This window comes from Oncorhynchus kisutch, linkage group LG21, assembly GCF_002021735.2.
Source record: "Oncorhynchus kisutch isolate 150728-3 linkage group LG21, Okis_V2, whole genome shotgun sequence".
Lineage (NCBI taxonomy): Eukaryota > Metazoa > Chordata > Actinopteri > Salmoniformes > Salmonidae > Oncorhynchus > Oncorhynchus kisutch.
In genome coordinates, this window is record NC_034194.2 from 24398071 (window position 1) to 24423178 (window position 25108).

Consider the following 25108-nt stretch of genomic DNA (forward strand, 5'->3'; position numbering starts at 1 on the left):
AATCAGAATAAGTTCCCCAGAATGGGGCTCTATTATATAGACAGAAATACTCCAGAAGTTTCATCAGCTGTCTGGGTGGCTCGTCTCAAACGACCCTGCAGGTGAAGGAGGTCCTGGGCTGGCATGTTTACATGTGGTCTGTGGTTGTGAGGGCAGTTGGACATACTGCCAAATTCTCTAAAACAATGCTGGAGGTGGCTTTTGGTAGAGAAATTAACATTCTATGGCAACAGCTTGAGTGGACATTCCTGCAGTCAGCATGCCAATTGCACGCTTCCTCAAAACTTGAGACATCTGTGGCATTGTGTTGTGTAACAAAACTGCACATTTTAGAGTGGCCTGTTGCTGTCCCCAATTTAAGAACTTTAGCAGTACAAATATGAATGCTCATAAAACATGTAAAAAAATATTTAAAAAAACAACTGACTTGGTGTAATTACCATGCTGTTTAATCAGTTTCTTGATATGCCACACCTGTCAAGTGGAGGGATTATCTTGGCAAAGGAGAAATGTTCACTAAAAGGAATTTAAACAAATGTGTGCACAGAATTTGAGGGAAATAAGCATTTTGTGCATTTCGAAAAATTCTGGGATATTTTATTTCAGCTCATGAAACATGGGACCAACACTTGACATGTTGCCTTTTTATATTTTTGTTCAGTATATAAAAAAAAGTATTTGTCTGTTTATCTTCTATATTTTGGAGTACACCTAGACACACGTTGCCCATCCTGTTAATGAGGTGTGAAAAGCCCAGATGTAACAATCTCCTTTCATTCCTTCATTAGAGAGATCACATCAAACTGATAATTGTTGTCGTGCCCATCTAAAGAGCCATTTCCCACAAAAGAAAATCTAATTATTTTTCATTCTGTTACACATTATCCGTCTATTTCACCTTATTGGCACCTCGGTGACAACGAACGACGTCCTTCGGGTAAGTCACATTTTAGCACTTGAGTTTTCTTTGAACTTTCGCTTCAGCTGTGAACTCATAAACCACAGAGAGCTGAGTCCATATAAAACGGTTTCCCAAACCGCTTTTCAGAATTTGCTCTCCACGGAGCTGCCCGAATAGCCTAACATCGAGGTCACAGTATGGAGAGCGTGTCTGAGGATATTGCTAACATGGATTGTGACATTGAAGTTGTTACATCAAAAATGCTTTCTGAATGGGATTGGAAGACGCAGGAAAGGGCTTTTGGGAACGGGCATGATTCTCTTGAATCCACATCACCAGAATCATCATTCGATTCAATGTGCTCTTCGCCCGAGATGTCCTCAAGCTCAACTGGGCATCAGAGCTTCGGAAATGTATCCTATGGTGTAACAGGACACAGCTCAACCCCGTGCGCAACGTTGAAACAAATCAAACCGAAGATGTCGACCAAGAGACGCATGAAGGCGAGCGAGAGGGAGAAGATGCGAATGAGGAGCCTAGCAGAAGCTTTGCACCAGCTCCGCGACTACTTGCCTCCAGATTACAGTAAAAGGGGACAACCTCTGACCAAAATTCAAACTCTCAAATACACCATTGAGTATATAAATGAACTTTCGGACATCCTCAACCACGCGTAATGATGTGCTGAAAGATGGCCACGTTTTAAATGATGCGTAACGGGGCCAAACTATTTGGTATTAGGTGTGGACCATTGTCAAACCTTTTGTGTTTGGAAAACTATTTTTGGTTTGTTAATTTTGATATTGGTGCATTGTGGATGATAACTTAATTTCTCATATTGTATTTAGAATTGTTCTGCCCCTCATCTGATGTAAATAATTGTTATTATGTGTGGACATGACTTGACCATGTAATTTTCTTGTATGTGAATAGGCTATTCTTGTTTTACATTATTGACATGGATTAAACAAACATTATATACAACACGTTTGGGGCCAGATTAATGTTATTTTCTTTTAACTCTGTGATGTCCATCATCTTCAAATACTATGGAGAGGTTTCAAACATATATTTGAGGTTAGTATTACGCCAATATTGTCCTATATATTTGCAATGTTTTCGTCAAATGACACAGGCAAAGCATAGGTCTGCATGACATACACTGACGATACAAAACATTAAGAACACCTGCTCTTTCCATGACGTAAGCGGAACAGGTGAATCCAGCTGAAAGTATTGATCCCTTATTGATGTCACTTGATAAATCCACTTCAGTCAGTGGAGATGAATGGGGGGGTACAGGTTAAATAAGGCTTTTTAAGCCTTGAGACAATTGAGACATGGATTGTGTATGTGTGCCATTCAGAGGGTGAATGGGCATGACACAAAATGTAAGTGTCAAGTGTTTTGTGTCAAGAACTGCAACGCTGGTGAGTTTTTCATGCTCAATAGTTTCCCGTGTAGCTGCTCTGAGGACAAAAGGGGGAGGGGGGTGCAATTCAATGTTAGGAAGGTGTTCCTAATGTTTGTTATACTCAGTGTATATCTAATCTTTAGTCTTAGCTTTCTGTACATTTCACCAAACATTGGTTGGAAATATAAATGTTTCCTCTACCAATAACTAGATGCAAATTCCAAAACGGGTATTACAAGGACAGCGGGTTTAGCCAATCAGAAAGCGACTCTATTTCCTGTGGGCGTGACTCTCGCTACATCGTATTCTTGCCAAAAAATCTGAGCCTTAGATGTAATCGGTTCCGTTGATGCCGCCATTTCAAATCGAAATACAGGGACAGGGTAAAGAGAATATTTTTTTTACATTTTTTATTTGCAAATCTTTTTATATTTTCTTTTTATTTAGAGTAAGTACCTATATTAAGTTGTATTTCTGGACCTCAATAGTCTTCTAAGGTAAGCCATTGCTTCTGCATATTTTACAGCAACATAATTCTATTTATTAATTCCAGACCTCAGTATTTATCTAATATTTCCATCCAGATTTGAACAACCACTGCACCTATCTGTTTCGTTATAACTGTGATTCAGACAACCTTATCGAAGGAACGATTATAGACATGAGAAAGGTAGCCGACTTTTTAATCAGCTTTTGTTGATAAATGGAGGATATTTCCCTGTTTATATCCTCACCAAAGCACCAAGTGATGTGAGCATTCCACAGATGATGGTACTGTGCTTTTTGAGTTTGTGAAGTCGTGCAGAAGGAACATTGTGCACTATTTAAAATAAATAAATAAAGGCTATACACATTTTTCAGTAGGAAGCAAAAATGAAACATTAACCTTCGATTAATTTTAGATTCTCATGGTCAGTCTTGATTGTTGTGGGTGTAGGTAATGGCATTTGTAATCAGCTGCAGCTATGTTTAGTATATTTCCATGACGTTTGTCAGGACATAGCCTCCTATTGCATGTAAACAATGACAACCAGTTATGTAGGCTATTGTTGGAAATAACACCATGTTTATTGACCGGTGGCAGTTATTTTGAGGGGTAATGAATTATAATCATTGAACTGCTAGTATTGAATTGAAGGAGTTGCCTTTGACAAATGTTGTTTCCCTAGGTGTCCATAACCTGAAGTTAAATGCTGAATTACTGATGATAACTCAACTGTAATTTTGATGCTGGATATAATTTGTGTTTGCAGGATAGATTAACAGATTAATGAAGAATTTATAAGATATTGGGATGAATTTCCACACAAATAAATCAGAAACTCTATGATTATCAGCTTTATATCTCCCACAATTGCCACAGTATATCACAAGCCTCTGGACAGAAAGACCCCACATCTTGCCTCCTTGAGGTATATTCTAAAATGTCACCCCACAATGCAGTAGCGAGATTCCTCACTGTATGTTGGTGCAGGCTGTTCTGGAGCTCCAGGCATGCAGATTGTCCATGAGCTGTATTTTTATTTATTTACCTTTATTTAACTAGGCAAGTCAGTTAAGAACAAATTCTTATTTTCAATGACGGCCTAGGAACAGTGGGTTAACTGCCTGTTCAGGGGCAGAGCTGACAGATGCCTCTTGTCAGCTTGGGGATTTGAACTTGCAACCTTCCGGATTCTAGTCCAACGCTCTAACCACTAGGCTACCCTGCCGCCCCAAAATGTATGTCCCCTGTCTTCTGCCCCATAGCCTACCCCACTCATGCCTTTCCCCCACTCCAGCCTTGCAAGGGTGCAAGTGCTACATTTTACAATAGGCCCAAGCTTTGGCACTAAATAATCTCTCACGACCGCTAGCTTTGGCCCCAGCTTCACTCCATGCAGCCACCGTGCCTAACTCCTAAAGCTCTCATTGGCTTAGGATTCACTCTCTCTGTGTTCGTTTGTGCATGCTCAGTCAGTCAATGCACAACTCTGCCCAGCCATAAACTGGCACTCTCTCCACGAATGTCCAGGTTTAGGTTTCAACCATTGACTGAAAGGGATCACGACTGAAGTAGGGAACTTTCAAGCTCTTTACTCCCCCAAAGTCCATAAACACAAGCCTTAGTATGGATATCTAGATATCTAATAACCTTTAAGTCTTATTATTGGGGGTTTCTCTGCTATACTGAACATGGATCCTGGTAACTCATCATGTCAGAAGTTACCCAGAATGCTCTTGTGCTGTACTGTGTACTGTTGCTAATCAGTCCGCCTCTCCCCATCTTCAGATCTAAGAGAGAAGCTGACATTTGTCCACATGCTTGATTACCTTGTAGCTGTAGGCAACACTTAATTGATTTTTTCACTTATTTATATAGTTTTAGTACTGAAAAAAATCAGTTTGTCCTTTTTTCTTCCTCCAGTGTCATCGTGATTTCTTCATTCACTGAAATCTGTTAGTTATAACTCTCAAATGTGACTTAGCAGACAGAAATATACAATAATGTTTAACGCATTGTTTTTTGCCTCTTATATTGTTATTTGGCTGATTCAAAGGTTCATTTACATAATTAAACAGGACGTTCTTGTGGTCTGTGTATTGCTTCAAATATTTCATATTCCCTCATGTTCTGTCAAATTAAAAACCCAACAAAAAATACAGTTTAGTAACATACAGTAACATTTCCTTTGTAGTCATTTTTGTAGTAATAATTTAAGATGATGAAGAGGTATGTATTTAGCAAGCATGTATTTTCTATTTCCATCCTTTAGAAATTCTATTCCTCCCAACAACAGTGTTGAAATCACCGCTTCAGTTACAATAGTTTAATAATGTGTGAGACTCCTGTAGGGTCTCTATTGTGTAGAAGCTTGTGTGGCCTATCGACATGTGACCTAAATTGAACATGTTAAAAGGCTGTCACTCTGAACAGATGGTAGATTACATGACAGCTTAAAGGCGATGACGTCCTAAAAGTGTTGTTGTACGAACGATATACACACAATATCAAAATGACGATAGGTTGTATAATGTATAACATACCCAGAATGTATGGGGCATCTGTGTATTACATCCCATGTGAGGAGGGATCATAGGCTCAGCTCAAGGCTAAGCTTCCAGCTCAGGTTGAAATGTTGAACTTTACGCAAACCTAGATATACTGTACAGCTATCCATGTCGTGACTATGCTCGTAAGTTAACATCAGCTGTTCTAACTGTTTATAACAACTGTCATGTCACTGTTATGACAGTCTTAAAGCTCTTTGAAGCAGCGTTTAAGACAGTGTAACCAAATTTCCTTCAAAGAAGACTGTGGTAACCATTGCTTTGTAATCCACTACATATGATGTCTTTCTTTCCTTGTTATCAGATGGATGCAGATACAGAGCAGGTGACGGACAACACAGAAACTTCCCAAAATGCATCTGAGGAGCCCATATCAGAAAACAAATCCAGGTAAGTCATGTGACTAGATCTTCTCAGGCTGCTATTGATCAGTCATCATTACCATGTAGAATGTAACACTACAGTATGTCCCTTTCTTCATCTCGACAGGGGTCGTGGTGGGTTCAAAGGGCGTGGCCAGGGGTTCCGGATTGGTCGAGGAGTCATGCATGGTGGACGGGGCCTGATGATGAAAGGATTTGGCCCACCCGAACGAGGCAGGGGGGATAGAGGACGGGGTGGGGACATGAATGGGTTTGGACCCATGAGGTAAGGAACTGATGCTTCTGTATGCATGGGATGGTATCAGTGTTGTGTCAAAGCCAGGGAGCTGAATGAATGACAGGTATTCACGTGCTATTTCTGGAATACATTTTCACATTTCTATTGTTTTTCCCCAATGCGTCTGACTCACACCAAATGACTCATTCTCCCATGATGCCTCTATATGCCTGCAGGAGAGGGATGGGGAGGATGCGGCCGTACCCAGACATGAGGGGCAGGAGAGGAGGGAGGGTCGCTCTGATGGGGAGGGCCGGGCCTATGGGGAGGGGCGGTCTGATGGGGAGGGGCGGTCCGATGGGGAGGGGCGGTCCTATGGGAAGGGGCAGTCCTATAGGGAGAGGCGGACCTATAGGGAGAGGCGGACCTATGGGCATGGGTCCTCCTCCACCCCCACCCATGCACCTGAGAGGCCCCTACCCACCAATGCACAGGTAAAGCCTACCAGTATAGCCACATACGAGTCATTCAGTAGATAAGTTGCCATCCACAATGTTATCAAGAGTGTTCATCAGTTCATTATTGATAAACAATCATAAATCAAATCATATAATGTCCTTGGTGTTAGTTGGTGTTTTTAACTTGCTCTGGAAATCACTGAACCTTCCCACCATAGACACGGCCCCCCTCCGCCTCCCCCCCTGGGCCACCCTGGTTTTAGAGGGCACCCACCACACCCCAGAGGAAGAGGCATGTCCCCCGGACCCCCACGCCACTTCCACCCCAGGGGCCCCAGAGGGTAAGATGTTTATTAACATGTACATCAACCACTCACTCCATTCCTCCCTCCCTCCTTCTCTACAGCTCTGTTATAACACATACAGCTTGTCTCCTCTTTCTTCCCTATGCCCTCTAATTTCCCAAACTCTTTTTCTCAATTCATGTGAATCACATTTAATCTTCTTCGCGCCTAGCAATGGTACGGTTAATCAAATAGCATCAAATGGTGAATAACAATGGGGAAAAAAAGGTTAAGGAAACATGAATAAATCCTCGTAAATCTTAAACACTGCTCAAAGTTTTGGACCCACAGTATTAAATAGTGCATGAAAGAGATTTGTGATCAACACAGTGAGTAGCTGAAAGGGGGAGACCCTCCAGTGCAGTGGAAGAGATGAGAGGGGGTACACACTGCTATCAGAGTGTACACCCTGGTGGCAGAGCACGAGAATCCAATGTGTGATTTTATCCTTTTACACAGCTACCACAATGGACCAGCTTCTCCTCCTCATCATCCCCCACCTGGCAGAGGCCAGAGGTGGCCAGGGCCCCCTGGTGGCCGACGGTTTTAACGCAGCCTGCCCAAAAATAATACAGTAACAGAGAGCTTTACAGTCTATAGCAGCGAGCCTACTGGGCTGGGGTGTCTAAACTGAGCTAAGAGCACCTTAATGTGTCATAAAAAGAAGACCCCTTTTTAAACATCCTTATGGAACACCCTGTAGCCAAATATCTGGATATTGATATCGTATACCAGAGGAGAAGATGTGAATCAACAAGTGGACACTTAAATGCCTCAGACCTTAACAGTACAAAAAGGCATTCTCACTTTCATTGTAACTTTGGCTATTAGAAAAAAATGTGCTCTTGTTATTAGGACAAAGTTGTATAATATTGAGAGAATAAAAATATGATTTAAAAAAAAAAGAGTCCCAAAGGGATGATAAATGTTGATATTCAAATCCCTTAGATGTCATGTGGTCTTGTGGTGGTCACTCTGTGAACCTTAAGGAATATCTGACCCTAATAAAAAGAAATTACACATTGTGTGTGAGTGAGAAAGAAAAGAAGGAGAGAAAGAAAGAAAGAAAGAAAGAAAGAAAGAAAGAAAGAAAGAAAGCAATGTGCAACAGCCCTCAAGCACCAGTTACTAGCACTAGTTTCTTACACCTTGGACCTCCCTAACTTTCCCTTTTGTTACATGGATATACTTCTGTATTACAACTTCACCAAGCAGTACACAACTACAGCGAAAGCTGTTTAGACTCACGTACACTTTCTTAAGTGAAAAGACAATATTTTTCATGTCAAGTATTCATGATTATTTTACGTGACATTTTTATATGATTCATGTGCAGCTATTTTAAGTTAATGCATATTGCTATTTGGAACAATTCATGTTTGTGTTCAGCAATCTATATTGTGGAATGACTAAAGAACTTAAATTAATATTATATTGAAATAATATAATAAATATATAGTATATATACTAGCAGCATTTACAGTATATTTGAAAGCAAATTACGAAACAAGTAATTGCTTCAGTTTAGTCTAAGATACTTACTATTCAGTGTGTTAAGTTTTGAAGTGTTATCATACGTTATACTTACTGTAACTGACATAACTTTGTGGATTTGTGGATGTACTTTTGGAAAACAGTAACAACTATGACGTAGTCGTGAAGGACAAAAATAAAAGTAAAACTTCACTGAACTGCTCTTATTGTTTTTTTAAAGTCCAAGTCTGAGAGTCAACTTGACACAACATGACTGTAATTTAATAAAGAGAATGGACAACAATGTTATTATACTATAAAGTTACACAGTGGCTACACTGCTGTTGTTATGGTAATGGTACCACTCAGACAATTGCTGAGTTATCACTGAAACACAAACAGCACATTATGAATGCATTTTCTTGAATCAGTTTTAATGCTATTTATATTTTTGCTGCACACATACACATATATAATGCAACACTGATGCATACCTTGACATGAATGTAAGGTCACATTGTCATATTTGCTAAGATGAAGTTGGAGGACCAAGAACTCGAATGGGAAAGTCTTAACTGTAAAAGTGAAAATGGGTCAGGAGAGATTGGAAATGATCACACAAATAAAAATATGTTATAGTCACGCTGAGGGCTGAAAGCTACAATAATGCACACCATAAATGACTTGAGAAAGCAGTGCAACTATGCAGTAATATGCACTATATGCGGTAGAAATGCCTTTGACACATGGAACACTCTGAATGAGCCAACAAACCCGACCAGGTGAGATTTGACCAACGGACATTCCACTCTAGAAATATACCGTACTGAAATGTTTCCTCCGTATAAATAACAACTTCCAGACAGAATTCCAATGGTAGTCTGTTTAAAAGGAGGACATTATCCCCCATAGGAGTTGTAATCGGCCAAATTCACAATGTAGAACATGCTTTTGTCTCTACTACCATAGATCCCAGAGCAGGAGAAGGGATTGAGTGACACAAGCACAACCCACTGTTCTATATCTTTGATAAACATTTTACATAAAATATTTATTCTCTCTTGATTGTCATTAGTTAATCTACCCCAGTCTGTTGCAGTTGCATGTAAAGGTGCAACACCGACCTCATACATACAGTACTCTTGAAACTCAAATGAGATCAAGCACAGTTTATTATCAGCATATTGTTATCTAATAAACACTGTTTTACTGGTGCCACCCTTCGAGTCATTAAAGATGATAAACACACAGATATTACAAATAAAGTGAATAATCCAGTTATGGATTTATGCTGACTTTGTAGTTTTTACACGATACAATGCCTAGATACAATGCAGAGGTAATGCAGACAGAAAGGTAATGAATATATGCAATCATATGGATAGACATTTATTATTAATGAACAGTACATACTGCTGACAAAACAAGCATATGGCATTACTTCTGAAAAGCAGCATACTCAATGAGTCATGTATACACAGAGCAGGACAGCGCAGCATCTAATCCAGTACACACACATCAGTGGAGGCTGCTGAGGGGAGGATGGCTCATAATAATGTCTGGAATGGTTCGGAATGGCACCATGGAAACCATGTGTTTGTATTTAATAACATTCCACTAATTCTGCTCCAGCCATTACCACGAGCCTGTCCTCCCCAATTAAGGTGCCACCAACCTCCTGTGACACACACTGCTTCAGAAAAAAAACAGTAGGCAGGTGTTGCACCTTTCCCCCTCTGTACATCTCTATCCCCTTCCTATGAACCAGTGTTTCTCTGCTGCCCTCTCTCCCAGTCTTCCTTTGGATTCCCCTCTGCTTTTAACAGTGATGATGACAGACTGACTGTTGTTGTCTCCAGATTGGGGATTCAACAGACCCCAAGAATCCCCCCCCCCCCCCCCCCCCCTAAATTGGGACTCCTGGTGTCCAAATCCCTCCCCTCCCTCCCTTTGAATCTTGGAGATTCTCTTTTACAGGATGGAAATGGAGAGAAAGTCTGGAAACCGTGGTCAATCTACATTCTTTTGAAGCAGGTGAGGCAGAAAGGAAAAGGGAGAACATTGCCTATTGTTTCTGTTGTCTTTAGATGTATTTTGTAATACAGTAATGAATTGCCTTTTTTAGGTACAACGCTATGGTATATCTTACATCCAAACATGAATGTACATAAAGGACACTGAAGCACACTGAGCCATAAACTAAGGTATGATTTTAGTCAATTTGATAATTATGGTAATAATGATTACCATATGTAAATTACAGGGTTTAAGTGGGTTACAGGGTTTAAGTGTTGATTGTTACGTTCCGTCAATGGGGGAGTCGATAATCGCGGCCGTGTAGGCATGTTTAGCATCGGCTGAAAGAAGATTTCATTGGATTAGTAACCGGCTGCCTCCCGGGCGTGAGCCAGGTGCCCTTTTCAAAACCCACCGCACAATCGGCTCGAAATTTCGTGACGTAATTAATCACGTGTAGTAATTAGTAGGATTCTGGGATTTCCCATGCAAAAGTGATCGCTTTGAATAAAAAAGATTTATCTGCCATCCCAATGAAAAATAGTTAGAAAATTCAAACATTTATTTTATGAAAAATATGTATATTTCTGGACGATGCACCATGCTGCCTTGTTGACAAAATGACCGAGCGGCACAGAATATTGTTCGATTTGAGAATGGCGCTCCTCCATCCCCGCTTTCGCTCGATGACGTGACAGGCCATTACCCGGTGCCCTGCGGCTCAGCATAATCGTAATGACCCAATCGTCTATAGATTATTTAAAGACCCAAAGCAGACGTTTTTATGTCAATGTTAAATTATTTCTCGGTAACAATTAAGTACCTTACTGTAATAGATTTCCATTCATTGACAGAAATAGCTTTTTAGCAAAAACTATTTCTCAAGCAGAGGTGAGGGGGGGGGGGGGGGGAACTTAAAACTAGCTGTTATTGGAAGAGCTTTGGAACTCACTTTGTTATTGGTCAAGTGGCAATATGTAACTTTTTGGGCGATTACAAATTCACATAGAAATGTGAGTTATAAATCTATCATTCTACTTGAAAGCAAGTCCAAGAAGCGGTAGAGCTGTTGTTCTATGTGAGCTATTTCTATCCTTCCCGTTCTTAAATGTTGTTTTTGTGTCTTTTACTTTTGTTTTTGTACATGAGTTTAAAACAGCTGAAACAATATTTTTGGTTTTGGAAAGTATATTCACAGCGATTTAGATTATACTATTTATACTACATTTAACAAAATACAAACGCAACATGTAAAGTGTTGGTCCCATGTTTCATGAGCTGAAATAAAAGATCCCAGAAATGTGCAATACACAAAAAAAATCATATTTTTCTCAAATGTTATGTACAAATGTGTTTACATCTCTGTTAGTGAGCATTTTTCCTAAGCGAGGATAATACATCCACCTCATCATTACACAGGTGCACCTTGTGCTGGGGACAATAAAATGCCACGCTAAAATATGCAGTTTTGTCACACAACACAATGCCACAGATGTCTCAAGTTTTGAGGGAGAATGCAATTAGCATGTTGACTGCAGGAATGTCCACCAGAGCTGTTGCTAGAGAATTGAATGTTAATTTCGCTATCATAAGCCGCCTCCAACATCATTGTAGAGAATTTGGCATTACATCCAACCGGCTTCACAACTGCAGATGACGTGTATGAAGTCATGTGGGTGACCGGTTTGCTGATGTCAACATTGTGAACTGAGTGCCCCATGGTGGCAGTGGGGTTATTGTATGGACCTGCATAAGCTACGGACAACGAACACAATTGCATTTTATCGATGGCAATTTGAATGCACAGTGGTACTGTGACGAGATCCAGAGGACTATTGTCATGCCATTCATCTGCTGCCATCACTTCATGTTTCAGCATGGTAATGCACAGCCCCATGTCGCAAGGACCTGCACACAATTCCTGGCCTGCATATTCACAAGACATGTTTGAGCATGTTTGGGATGCTCTGGATCTACGTGTACGACAGAGTGTTCCAGATTCCGGCAATATCCAGCAACTTCGCACAGCCATTGAAGTGGGAAAACATTCCACAGGCCACAATCAACAGCCTGATCAACTCTATGCAAAGGAAATGTGTCGCACTGCATGAGGCAAATGGTCTGACTAGTTTTCTGACCAACAGATGTATATCTGTATTCCCAGTCGTGAAATCCATAGATTAGGGCCTAATTAATTAATTAAAATGAATTCATTTCCTCATATGAACTGTAACTAAGTAAAATATTTGAAATAATTGAATGTTGCGTTTATACTTTTGTTCAGTACAGAGCCTTAGGAAAGTATTCAGACCCCTTGACTTGTTCAACATTTTATTACGTTACTGCTGTAGTATAAAATGGTTCAAATATTTTTTTCCCCTCCTCAATCTACACACAATTCCCCATAATTCCAAAGTGAAAACAGGTGTATAGAAATGTTTGTAGATTTATTACAAATAAAAACAGAAATACCTGATTTCCACAACTATTCAGACCCTTTGCTATGAGACTCAAAATTGAGCTCAGGTGTATCCTGTTTCCATTGATCATCCTTGAGATATTGCTACAACTTGATAGGAGTCCACCTGTGGTAAATTCAATTGATTGGACATGATTTGGAAAGGCCTGAATGCCAAGCTTCGCGTCTGGAGGAAACCTGGCACCATCCCTACAGTGAAGCATAGTGGTTGCAGCATCATGCTGTGGGGATGTTGTTCAGCGGCAGGGTCTGGGAGACTAGTCAGGATCAAAGGAAAGGTGACCGGAGCAAAGTACAGAGAGATCCTTGATGAAAATCTGCTCCAGAGTGCTCAGGACCTCAGACTGGGGCGAAGGGTCACCTTCCAACACGACAACAACCCTAAAAGCACACAGCCAAGACAATGCAGGAGCGGCTTCAGGATAAGTCTCTGAATGTCCTTGAGTCGCCCAGCCAGAGTCCAGACTTGAACCCGATTGAACATCTCTGTAGAGACTTGAAAATAGTTGTTCAGCAACTCTCCCCATCCAACCTGGAAGCTTGAGAGGATCTGCAGAGATTGGGAGAAACTCTCCAAATACAGGTGTGCAAAGTTTGTAACGTCATATACTCTAAAAAATAAAATGTTCCTGGAGTATCCTTTAAGGGTTCTTCAAATTGCATCTGTGGAGGGAACCTCTAAGTTCTTTGAAGAACCCTTTTTAAATGGTTCTGCAAAATAACCCTTTGAAGTACCCTTTTGGGACATTTTTGAACGTCCTCTTCCCCTATTATTAATAATAATAACACAATATTTTAGTTGTCGGTGTTTATTGATATTTTAGAGGCAAAGCAGAATTTTAAAATCCTTAGATGAGGTAAACGCCCAGCCGAGCCCCATGTCCAATGGGTATGTCCTCTGGCGTGTTGATGTTAATGTGTTGATGTTCTCCGTATCCATAAAGATTTTGCAGTGCATGTAGATCGAACAGGTTTCCTGTTATATTCATCAGAGTTGTAGGGAGGGTGAAGTGTGTGAATCCCAAAAATTGCAATTATACAGATTTTTTTTAAATGTGCACATGGCAGTATTCATACCTTGGTTTTTGTGGTGAATGTAAAAATTACTTTTCACTTTTGATAATGTTTTTTATAGAAATACCTTGTAAATAATGTAGAGGCCTCTGGGATTTCCATTGAAGAGATAAGGGAGGCTGCTGTGACCAAGTCCTATCTGGTTTTAGAGAAAACAAAATTAACTGTAGATGATACATGTGATCTGCAAAACATACCCATACCTTTGTGTGCCTCCTGGTCTGTATACCTGCAGACTCAGATTCATACAAAAGTGAGCAGTTCAGTCATCTGCACCCAATGCAGCTATAGCCTTTAATATATTCTTACCTCGTTGTTGATTGATATCCATTGAATTGTGTCCATTTTTCCAAATATGAAAAGATAGATGGTATGATCATAAAATAATATCAATTTAGATCATTCAAGGGAGAAGCCTTACCTTACATTGAGGAGATCTTAAAATTGTTCAGTTAAGTGCCTGCACCTGCTGTCATCTCAAATTCAAATCCAAATGTTTCAGTTGGGCAGTTCGTTGGTGGGTGTTCTTGCAGGAACCTAAGTTGGTTCCTCAATGAACCCCACCTCCTTTGGGGTTCTTGAAGAACATTTTGGGGGCATTTTTCAGAGCCAATAACCCTAAGATTCTTCAAGGAACTTTTAGGATCTTAGAAGAACCCTTGTTGTAGCCCTAATTTTTTGTGTACCCAAGAAGACTCTTGGCTGTAATCGCTGCGGAAGGTGCTTCAACAAAGTACTGAAGAGAGGGTCTGAATACTTCCGTAAATATGTTTTTTATTTTTTATTATACATTTGCTAATTTCTATAAACCTGTTTATGCTTTGTCAATATGGGGTAGTGTGTAAATGGATGAGGGGGAAAAAATAATTTAATCAATTTTAGAGTAAGGCAGTAACATAAAAGGGTGGAAAAAGTCAAAGGGTCTGAATACTTTCAGAATGCACTGTATATGAGTTTTAGCATCCAGGAAATGGCAGATTGATTTCTACATAATGCAACTTTAACCAATTTACTGCATGGTGATATCACCATGGAAAGCCAAATCCTCCGCCGATGCAAACCTGCTTATTAGAAGGTCCTGTGTAGATTGTATTTTCGACCAGCAACTATCAGGAAATAACAGATCACATTTTTACAGTGTTAGTTTCATCAACTGTTGTACAATATAATACAAAACACAAGAAACTGAATTTCGACTGCACTGGGCCTTTAATAGATTACCACCAGGCCATAGCCTATGTCAGTACAAATTATCACTATGGCACTAAAATATAAAATATACATTCTTGACATAAGGACAGCAGAAATTACCGTAACATTGCCTGAGTCAACTGCAGCAAAGACTTTAAAGCGATCCAAGCTTCCTCACTCATCTCCACCCAAGGTTGAGATGACTCAAGAGGTTTAATATGATTAATGTCTGAGCGTTGTCTTCTTACGTATGACTCATCTGGATCCAGGGGGAGGGGCCGGATCAGAGGTTATTATGTAGAGCAGCCAGAGGAAGCGACCATGTTGATTAAATGAAGGGAATTTTACTAGGACAACTGCTTATATAACATGAAGCACAGGCCTTTCATTTGGTCAGACTAAGGAAAGGATCCAAAATTCATAGGTAGTAGCCATTGTGGGGAGTATGTTAAAAATATATATTCTAATTCAATGCAATCATTTCCAGTTTTGCCTTTTGTGTATTGCTGTCCTTCAATAAACATCTCAATTAATTTTCTGTGTTGGCCTTCTATACTGATTACAAAACGACACAAAGCAAACCAAATCAATACGTTACATCCAACACAATCCTTCTTTATCTGGTAAATAACTCAATATCTTAATTGATGTTGTGAAAACAACAGTTATGAATCTGACTGACTTGCACACGGTACCAGTATTCCAAAGAACACATCGTCAAACAAAGATAGACATGATAATTAATAGTTTAATAACAAAACAGAAAACATACATCTTGTAGTCTTGGAGTACAGAAAGTTGGACATTACAAGAAAAAGGAAGCCAACTAAAATGAGCAGCATAAGCTTAACTCAGAGAGCAGATGACTACTGACCATCTCTCTGGACTGAAATAGTCCGTTTCAGTTCTTGCTTTTGTGGAGGATGCCCTGATGCACAGATACTGAGTCACTGCTTGTTCATGAGGGTTGGCCTGAGCTAGGGGCCGCACAGTTACAATACCTATTTGTTTAGTAGTTGATCAGATCATCTATACAGCGCCTTGCTCTGGCTGACCCTTGTCAACAAGCATATTCTCTGGACCGGTCTCAGGGCTGGAGGTTCTGTCTTCTTGATTGGGTGCTGAGATAAGCAGCTTATGTATGTGACTCTGCTCTTATTGGCTGGGCTTCTCTTCAGTTGGCGGGTCGTTCCACATAGGTTCCAGGAGATGCTCTGGAACCTTCTCCATGGAGGTCTAAAGATACAGATATTACAACCAGAAGTGGAGTCTGTACGTTCAAATTTGAGTGTGTGTATAAGAATGCTAATGACTTTATTATGTCCAAAACAGATTAAGGCATATGACTGATCTTATTCCTGATAACACAAGATGGCATAACAAAGCAAAAAACATGTAAAAAAAAAAAAAATGACAATTGTAGATTGTTGACATTGTGGTTGACTTAGCTACACCATGGAACCTATTCAGACCCTGCATATTTCAAGACATGGCATATGGTGGTGTATTGAAATACTCAATGGGCTGGACAAATTTTTTCTTCTCACTCATCTTGAAAAGCATTTTTTTTTTTACGCGAAAAAAAAAATCTAACCACCATCATTAACACAATGGAAACATCTAAATATTTATTATTGAAATAGCATGGGCGAAGGCCATGTGGCAAACAATAACGGAGGCACTAGGGATGGGGTGTGAGCATGTGTGTCTGGGCAGAAGAGATGTAGATGTTGTTTGTGTGCGTTTGAAAGTTATTCATATTTTTATTTAACTAGGCAAGTCAGGACAAATTCTTATTTACAAATGGACGGCCTTCATATGTGTATGTTTGTATTTGGTGTCGGAAAAAAGGGGACACAAATGTAAAATACATTTGTAGAAAGGAAACCTTTCCAGAACCTGTAACATCTTCTCAATCTTACCTTGGTCACCTCCATGGCCACACCCTCTGGCAGATTCCTCTGTATGTATTCCAGGTACACCTGTGCAGTGGATCCAGTCACACGAGAGAGCTAAGGGAGAGAGATGAAAAGGGGATGTAGACATACCACTGACCCCTGTATCAGTCTATTGAACCTTCCCTATAGCCATCCATCTCATCTTGAAATAAACCCTATGAATCCATTGACTCTTCAGGAGTTCTAACAGAATCAATAGGAGTGGAAACAATCCCCAATGGTATGTTCTAGTTCTGAAAAAGATGAGGGAAGAGGCATTTGTAGGAACTTAAAGGTGGAAGAAGACTGTTTGCCTCACCTCTATGCAGCGGTAGTGCGTCCTCATTTCGTACTGGACCCTGTGTTTCTTGAAGATGTGGACAGATTTCAGAAGTGTCAGCCGCTCAATGTTCTTTGGAGGCTCAAATCTAGTGCAAAAAGAAAATAGACAGCCTTTTGAGTGAGTATTGTCCCACAGTGAGAAAACAAACATTGAGCATTATATTCAAAGCAGATTGGCACTGCTATCTAAATGTAAAAGTGGGTTAGAGATGCGCTGTGCTTATTTAGTCAAAGGACAACTCAGAGATGGGAACATAATGAACTGATGTGACAGTTACAGCTTAACACCCCTCTATGTCAACTCACACTTTGCCCAGAGTGACTCCCAGCTCTTTGGCAGCCAGGATGGCGAAGAACTCATAGCTGTCCAGGACTGCCTTGTCATGGCCCTTCACCAGCAGAGACACCTTCTGGTACAGTGTGTCCGGCTCCTCTGTGACAATCACCTGGAAGGAAAAGAGACATGTGTAATTTACTAGATAAAAGTTCAGCAGAATATTGTTTGTCATCCATGCTCTATATAGGGTACTGTCTTTTTCCTGGCCATGTGATCTGACAATGAAAACTCAGGGTCCTAGTTATAGACTAACAGTGCATCAAGGCAATGTAGACAAGGTGTTGAAGGAGTAAAGCCGAAACCACACGGAGACACCGTCAAGGCTTTTGGCACAATAGTGCTGGGGGCATCAAGGCTATTGGCGCTGTGCTGGGAGTGTCAAAAAGAAAACAGGATGACTCACAGATGAGGGAAGAGAGGAAGAGAAGGTTCCAGTGTGGAGGCAGGTTGCAGGCAACTGGAGACGGCTGTTGTAGGAGAATGGAGAAGGTGAAAATGGAGTTGGATTAGTTAGCTATAGGATTGACAAGTAGTAAACGCTCACTATATGGATTTTACACTTGACTATAGCTAGTAAGCTAGTAGCTGACTAAACGCAACTCCATGGTGAATAAAGTTTCTAATGAACTCCGCAAACAGAGTTGAGTAGAGACCGGGCTTTGTGGAATTCAGTTCCGACTACATTGATTAGCCCAACCAAATCAAATCAAATCAAAGTTTTTGTTAAGTGCGCCTAATAAAACAGGTGTCAACCTTACAGTGAAATGCTTACCTACAGGCTCTAACCAACTGCGCAAAAAAAATTATTAGGTGAACAATAGGTAAGTAAAGAAATAAAACAGTAAAAAGACAGTGAAAAATAACAGTAGCGAGGCTTTATACAGGCACCGGTTAGTCAATTCTTAGGGCCTTCCTCTGGATTACAGGCAGTTTAGCCTGGATGGCAGGCAGCTTAGCCCCAGTGATGTACTGGGCCGTACGCACTACCCTCTGTAGTGCCTTGCGGTCGGAGGCCGAGCATTTGCCGTACCAGACAGTGATGCAACCAGTCAGAATGCTCTCGATGTTGCAGCTGTAGAACCTTTTGAGGATCTGAGGACCCATGTCAAATCTTTAGTTTCCTGAGGGGGAATAGGCTTTGTCTTGCCCTCTTCACGACTGTCTTGGTGTGTTTGGACCATTCTAGTTTGTTGGTGATGTGCACACCAAGGAACTTGAAGCTCTCAACCTGCTCCACTACAGCCCCGTTGATGAGAATGGGGGCGTGCTCGGTCCTCCTTTTCCTGTTGTCTCCATAGTCTTGGTTACGTTGAGGGATAGGTTGTTATTCTGGCACCACCCGGCCAGGTCTCTGACCTCCTCCCTGTAGGCTGTCTCGTTGTTGTCAGTGATCAGGCTGCAAACGTAATCTTAATTTAATTCAACTTTTGTCGTCTGCAAACTTAATGATGGTGGAGTCGTGCCTGGCCATGCAGTCGTGGGTGAACAGGGAGTACAGGAGGGGAGCCCCTGGGGGGCTCCAATGTTGAGGATCAGTGTTGCTACCTACCCTCACCACCCGGGGGCAGCCTGTCAGGAAGTCCAGGATCCAGTTGCAGAGAGAGGTGTTTAGTCCTAGGATCCTTAGCTTAGTGTTGAGCTTTGAGGGTACTATGGTGTTGAACGCTGAGCTGTAGTCAATGAATAGCATTTTCACATAAGTGTTCATTTTGTCCAGGTGGGGAAGGGCAGTGTGGAGTGCAATAGAGATTGCATCATCTGTGGATCTGTTTGGGCGGTATGCAAATTGGAGTGGGTCTAGGGTTTCTGGGATAATGGTGTTGATGTGAGCCATTACCAGCCTTTCAAAGCACTTCATGGCTATGGATGTGAGTGCTACAGGTCTGTAGTCATTTAGGCAGGTTGCCTTTGTGTGCTTGGGCACAGGTACTATGGTGGTCTGCATGAAACATGTTGGTATTACAGACTCAATCAGGGACATGTCGAAAATGTCTTGTATTGACACTGTCTGTTTGATGGTTCGTTGGAGGGCATAGCAGGATCTCTTATAAGCTTCCGGGTTAGAGTCCCACACCTTAAAAGCGGCAGCTCTACCCTTTAGCTCAGTGTGAATGACGCCTGTAACCAAGGTCAATACTTTAAAAAAATTTAAATAATGCAATGCTTACCTATATTTGTCCTCTGTAGTTGTGTGCCTGTTTGCTGAAATCCCACATTTTTCAATAAACGTTAATTTAAACCGACTGTTTGCTCGTTTCTGTTTCTCAAAGATGGCAAGTCAGTGCAAATGTGCACGTCTCCGATTACTTAGGCCAAGGGCTCCAAATACTCATTCACCAATCAAATATCTGATGGTGTTTCGCGCTGAGTTGCCATCTTCAATAAATAGAAACGAGCAGTCGGTGGTTGCATTTGACGTTTATTGAAAAAGTATGGATTTCAACAAATTATGGTCAATACTTAAATTTAAAAAATGTACAATGGAGTTGAGTTTAGTCCGCTAGTTAGTTAGGTACATACCGACATAATGTAGATCTCCCATGATATCTGCAAGCGTTCAATCCTATTGATCCCTGTAAAAACTAGCCAAATTGTTATTAGCTAAAACTGTGAATTAACAAAACATGATCAAGGTAGCTAGCTATGGTTCAGGTTGTTAGTAAACGGCCTAGAGCAGAGCTGGCTGGCTAACTAAATTCACACGCAGAGGCAGAATCTGTGCGATAAGCTTCGTATATTAGAGAAATACATGTGGATAAACCATTAATAACGACAACGCAAATATACTTAATCTTAAGTATAGTAAATACTGTACCGATTGTGAGACTCCCACGAATATCCTTCCGAAGGTGCGAATATTTCGACCGACTACCATGGGGGCCGCCATGATTTTTGTGGGGGCGGGATAGTTATCTTCTTCAGTGACAGACTGACCAAGAAAGCGGTGAAATGCTGCCTCCATCGGTATCGGAGTAATAACAGGTTTAATCGTTTATTTTTTATTTTGTATATATAGGTACATTTAGCCATCGAATTTCTTCTAGAACCTACATTTGTGCTATTTTGCAAAGAAAATAGTATCTTACTAAGTCATGCCGCATGCTATAACATATACAGATAACAATTAGCTATGGTCTGCCAATAAAAAGTATTTTTCTCAAATGTTGTTCCATATATTTAAGCAATTCAGAAAATGTAGATTGAAGATCTTTGTGTCTCCAAAATTAGCTGTTTTTATCTACAGAAAACGAGGTGTAGTGGACCAAATCATGTATGTCACGTGATACAGTAACCCGGGCCACGTTCAGTTGCCAAACGTTGTAAAACGTTGCCGATAGAAATGCCATGAATAGACCTAATGCGATCCCTCTACATAGAGATTATGTAACATTGCTAGAGGGCCTCTGTCATAAACTCTCAAAGTTCCAGAATGGATTGAAACTGGCAGCCATATTGGTCAGGGAGAAATCCAAACCAGTCTATTACAGGCTATTATTACAGGCTATTACATGATACAATATCAGTAATTGTTGCACTTAGAACTTGTCTAAATCCTATCATCAAGTGATTTCAGCCAGTGTATGGTTGTGGATTGACTGCACTTTTTGAATGGAATGTTAACATATTGGCAGTAAATTAAAACAATTAATTTAAAACTGGCTGGCTAGCTAGCTAACCAACATATAGGGCAGAGACAATGTTCATTATTTTACACTATCGTATTACAGCTCTGGCAAACCATGTTTGACCAAAATGGCTGAACTTTATCCCGTCATAAGAAGGTTAATGAACATTCTATTATTTCATAAGAAGGTTAATGAACATTCCATTAGTTTAATTCCCAATTCTATGTGCCACTACGTGTCAGAGGCCTATTTGTTCTACATAGCCTATTTCTATCTGAACGTTCCAAAACGTTGCGTCCTACTGAACGCGCCCCAGCACAGGCCCTGCCCTGTACATTCAGCAACAACACAAGACAAGACAAGACAAGGGAGACGAGAGGTAAGCGGTTTCTCATTGTCCATTGATATTTATCCAGCGATATTGACGTTAGGTCTCACGCGATTTTAGCATACTGACAACGATACCTACTCCCTTGCTGTTTTTGCAATTAGCCACACAATTTTCAAAACAAAACGACTAGCTAGCTAGTTTTCTATCGGGCTACTGACTAGCTAACGTAAGCTAACTAGCTAGCCAACCAATTTACAGTGAAGATGCCGATGCTAGTGGTTGGTAACGTTAGCTAGCTAGCTAGTTTTGTGATTTGTAAAATGCCCAGATCAAATGGGACAATGCCGGTATTTCTGTCTGTGGCTTACTAGTTAACTAGGTACTTAATCATTTAGTTACCCGCTTTAGGTATGCAGTGAATAAGCTGCTAAATTGCTAGCTGGCTAATGCAAATTCTGCCAATATTTAGCCGAATGGATTGATATTATTATATGGTCACTGTAATTTAGCCGTTATTCGCTAAGGTTAGCTAACGTCACTGATTGGGCTGTGCTGCCAAAATACCAAAGTATCAAATACTTGCATATAAAGAAATATCCCCAGTTTATGGTGCTAAACCAACTTGATTCTGGAAACTAACGTTAGTTAGCAGTGGTTTATAAGTGTATGCTATTTATTGGAAATCGAATAGCTATGTTGTGGATAATTATGGCACTGAGCTGTTAACTAGCTGCTGTATCAATATATATGAACATAGATTTGTAAACCGAACGGGATGGCCAATACGTTTGACAATGGAAGGCTCCAATGTTGTGCCTCCCATCGAGTTGCTTCACAGATCACAGCCGAACAATATTTGTAGTATTTTATTGTCCTTTTGCGTCGTGGTCTTTATGACCATTCGCCATGCATTCTCGCGCTCTTGATTTCTCTCTCAGATTTCTCTGAGTCTCAACAATGTGAACACAAACGGCGCATTCGAGCTGGTCTTGGCATATTTATTGCTGCTGTGTTTTCTCAGGGGTATCAGTTCTCCTTGATCTTCTCCTTGATCACTCTATATAAAATGTTTATTTTTCTCCCTTTTTCACAGCACTCCTTGACGGGATCCCCGACATAGATTGGAAGGCAAGCTCGGTGACATAATGATTTTGCTGGGAGAAGCAGCACTCCCACGGGTTGGGGTTGACAGCTGGGGTTTATTCATTACACCAAGTCTTTTGCAAAACGTTTATTAAACGGACGCAAACGTAACGGGGAGGGCCCTACTTGTGTTTGTCCAATAGAAACTCTCGTTTTAGTTGCAACACATTTTGTTTTGGACTCATGATTACAGCCCTGATGTGAGGAGTCCCATTTCATACATCGCATGGAGAACAGGTGTTTGGTTCAGCAGTGATGCCACACCGAATTGGACCATATTCAGAATAATCGGATGCTCCAGATTGAAGCAATGGATGGTTTGGAATTGAGATTTGATGCCTGCATTCTATGAGTTTTTTTTAGTGCTCTGACATTTGCCTTTTGACATGCACTCAACAAATTTGTTTCTTACAGAGCTAATCAAGGCTCCAAGAATGAATGTTTTTTTAAACTTATTGCATAGTTCAAAGTTGTTGGAGGAGCTTTGTTAAGTTGTTAGGTTAGTTGGCTTTGACTGCAAACAAAGGAAAATAGGTTTTCTTATCCTGTGATCGGATCTACTGTAGTTATAAAATTCCACTTTGTGTTAAGTAAAAAAATGTGTTCGTGGATAACATTTGGTAGTACGCAATGTATAGACCAATACTTTAATCTTTCACCTCCGTGGTCAATACTCATGGAGTCAGTATCACATTGACAGGACTTACTGATTTAACAAATCGAAATGACCTGAATGTGTGCCTTTGAACTTTTATGCAATCTTCTATGAAATCACCACTGGCCAACCATGTTATTTAGATAATTTAGTGATCAACAACTGATCAGACTATTTTCTTAAAAACGTATGGGCACAAACACCTAGATAGACTACCAAAACGTCAAATAATATGCAGCGTCTGTTCCACGGCGCCGACACGAGTTTGCCTGCAGCGGAGTGGAAGCGCTCATAGCTGGACTACCATCCTTATCAAAAGGCGCGACCTACAGGATTCTTTTACCTCATCGTGGAACGAGTTGCGGTCGGCAGGCATGTTCGCCGCAGTGGAGCATGGCCCCGTCCTGTGCAGCGACTCCAACATACTCTGCCTGTCATGGAAGGGCCGGGTACCCAAGAGCGAGAAGGAGAAGCCGGTGTGCCGGCGGCGCTACTATGAGGAGGGCTGGCTTGCCACAGGGAATGGGAGAGGGGTTGTCGGGGTAACGTTCACATCCAGCCACTGCAGAAGGGATCGGACTACCCCACAGAGGATCAACTTCAACCTGAGAGGACACAATAGTGAGGTAATAGACATGTTTATTTTGTGATTATGAATGTGCACATTGAAGTAATGTTAGTATAGAATCATAAATGTCAAGTATTTAGAATATATTTTTATCTTGCTTTTCATGATTTCTATCATCTAATAATACATTAGACAGTTTGTCTGTTTCATATCATTCAAATGTTGAAGTCTGGGTAAAGTAACATTGTATTACCAATTTAATTAGTATTACCAATTTAATTACTCTCATATACGGTATTGTTAGTCAGTGAGCTGGTATTACTGTGTTTCCTGTGTAAGAGAGAGGAGAGTGGCTGTTGGTTACTGTGGTTCAGATGGACCAAGCTGCTGTGTCAGTATTCCACAAAGCAGCTGACTAGAGCGGAACCCTATAGTGACTGAAGTACTGACTGACTCCCGCAAGAGCTGGTCCCGAGCCTGACCACAGTCCCCCACATTTTATTTTAGCCATATGTGACGCAGCTCGTTTGGCAGTCATGGTTCCAGCGATTTTACACTCTATAGGCAATATCACAATGAGCAAAATGAACCCAAGAAATAGGTTAAATTATCAGAGTTTTTCATGTGGCCCATTTATATCATAATACAGGCTATCTGTATTACTGGGCTATATCAGAAGTTTTTCTTATTTTATTTTTATATTTTATTTTTATATTTTATTGTTTTGTATCTTTTTGTTAGTTTTTTTTGTTGCCCTTTTTTTCTTCCCAATTTCGTGGTATCCAATTGGTAGTTAGTCTTGTCCCATCGCTGCAACTCCCTTACGGACGGGAGGCGAAGGTCGTGAGCCGTGCTTCCTCCAAAACACAACCCAGCCAAGCTGCACTGCTTCTTGACACAATGCCCGCTTAACCCGGAAGCCGGCCACACCAATGTGTCGGTGGAAACACCGTACATTTGGCGACTGTCAGCGTGCACTGTGCCCGGCCCGCCACGGGAGTCGCTAGTGAGCAATGGGACAAGAACATCCCTGCCAGCCAAACCCTCCCTAACCCGGGTGACGCTGGGCCAATTGTGTGCCGCCCCATGGGTCTCCCGGTCGCGGCCGGCCGCGACAAAGCCTGGACTCGAACCAGGATCTCTAGTGGCACAGCTAGCACTGTGATGC

The 25108-nt window shown here is 40.9% G+C and overlaps 4 protein-coding genes across 6 annotated transcripts in view; 3 read left to right on the forward strand and 1 right to left on the reverse strand.

The window, feature by feature from the left end:
* The first annotated feature begins 605 nt into the window (after window positions 1-605).
* msgn1 (mesogenin 1) lies at window positions 606-1687 on the forward strand. The gene has a single exon (XM_020455600.2). It carries the CDS (start codon window positions 1099-1101, stop codon window positions 1576-1578), a length of 480 nt encoding a protein of 159 aa, XP_020311189.1. The 5' UTR covers window positions 606-1098; the 3' UTR covers window positions 1579-1687.
* Window positions 1688-2218: 531 nt separating this feature from the next.
* si:ch211-51e12.7 (collagen alpha-1(III) chain) lies at window positions 2219-8459 on the forward strand. 2 transcript variants are annotated; one of them, XM_031800652.1, is made up of 6 exons: window positions 2219-2331; window positions 5671-5756; window positions 5856-6014; window positions 6203-6460; window positions 6643-6765; window positions 7228-8459. In XM_031800652.1, exons 1-6 carry the CDS (start codon window positions 2275-2277, stop codon window positions 7316-7318), a joined length of 774 nt encoding a protein of 257 aa, XP_031656512.1. In that variant the 5' UTR covers window positions 2219-2274; the 3' UTR covers window positions 7319-8459. The 2 variants fall into 2 exon arrangements, with proteins under 2 accessions (XP_031656512.1, XP_020310922.2); XM_020455333.2 differs by lacking the exon at window positions 2219-2331 and adding an exon at window positions 2595-2812.
* A 7272-nt stretch (window positions 8460-15731) lies between these two features.
* Window positions 15732-20902, reverse strand: mrps10 (mitochondrial ribosomal protein S10). 2 transcript variants are annotated; one of them, XM_020455285.2, is made up of 7 exons: window positions 20433-20902; window positions 20138-20199; window positions 18021-18084; window positions 17587-17726; window positions 17258-17366; window positions 16924-17013; window positions 15732-16237 (listed from the first exon to the last, which is right to left on the reverse strand). In XM_020455285.2, the coding sequence occupies exons 1-7, from the start codon at window positions 20577-20579 to the stop codon at window positions 16157-16159; spliced, it is 693 nt and encodes a 230-aa protein (XP_020310874.2). In that variant the 5' UTR covers window positions 20580-20902; the 3' UTR covers window positions 15732-16156. The 2 variants fall into 2 exon arrangements, with proteins under 2 accessions (XP_020310874.2, XP_020310875.1); XM_020455286.2 differs by having other exon boundaries at window positions 20138-20190; window positions 20433-20572.
* A 639-nt stretch (window positions 20903-21541) lies between these two features.
* Window positions 21542-25108, forward strand: part of tulp4a (TUB like protein 4a) — a 54001-nt gene continuing 50434 nt past the window's right edge. Inside the window, exons 1-2 of the mRNA XM_020455040.2 lie at window positions 21542-21622; window positions 22668-23998. Of these exons, the coding sequence (XP_020310629.1) occupies window positions 23747-23998 (252 nt within the window). The 5' untranslated portion in view covers window positions 21542-21622; window positions 22668-23746. The remainder of the gene's footprint in view (window positions 21623-22667; window positions 23999-25108) is intronic.

Bases quoted from the DNA above. Each gene is read 5' to 3' on its own strand.
- msgn1 (XM_020455600.2), top strand. From the start codon at position 1,099: ATGGAGAGCGTGTCTGAGGATATTGCTAACATGGATTGTGACATTGAA.
- mrps10 (XM_020455285.2), bottom strand. From the start codon at position 20,579: ATGGAGGCAGCATTTCACCGCTTTCTTGGTCAGTCTGTCACTGAAGAA. The intron at 17,367-17,586 runs GTGAGTTGACAT...TTTTTGCACTAG, and splicing joins GGAGTCACTCTGGGCAAAGT to ATTTGAGCCTCCAAAGAACA. The intron at 17,014-17,257 runs GTGAGGCAAACA...TCTCTCCCTTAG, and splicing joins CGCACTACCGCTGCATAGAG to CTCTCTCGTGTGACTGGATC.
- si:ch211-51e12.7 (XM_031800652.1), top strand. From the start codon at position 2,275: ATGGGCATGACACAAAATGTAAGTGTCAAGTGTTTTGTGTCAAGAACT. The intron at 5,757-5,855 runs GTAAGTCATGTG...TCATCTCGACAG, and splicing joins ATATCAGAAAACAAATCCAG to GGGTCGTGGTGGGTTCAAAG. The intron at 6,766-7,227 runs GTAAGATGTTTA...CCTTTTACACAG, and splicing joins CACCCCAGGGGCCCCAGAGG to CTACCACAATGGACCAGCTT.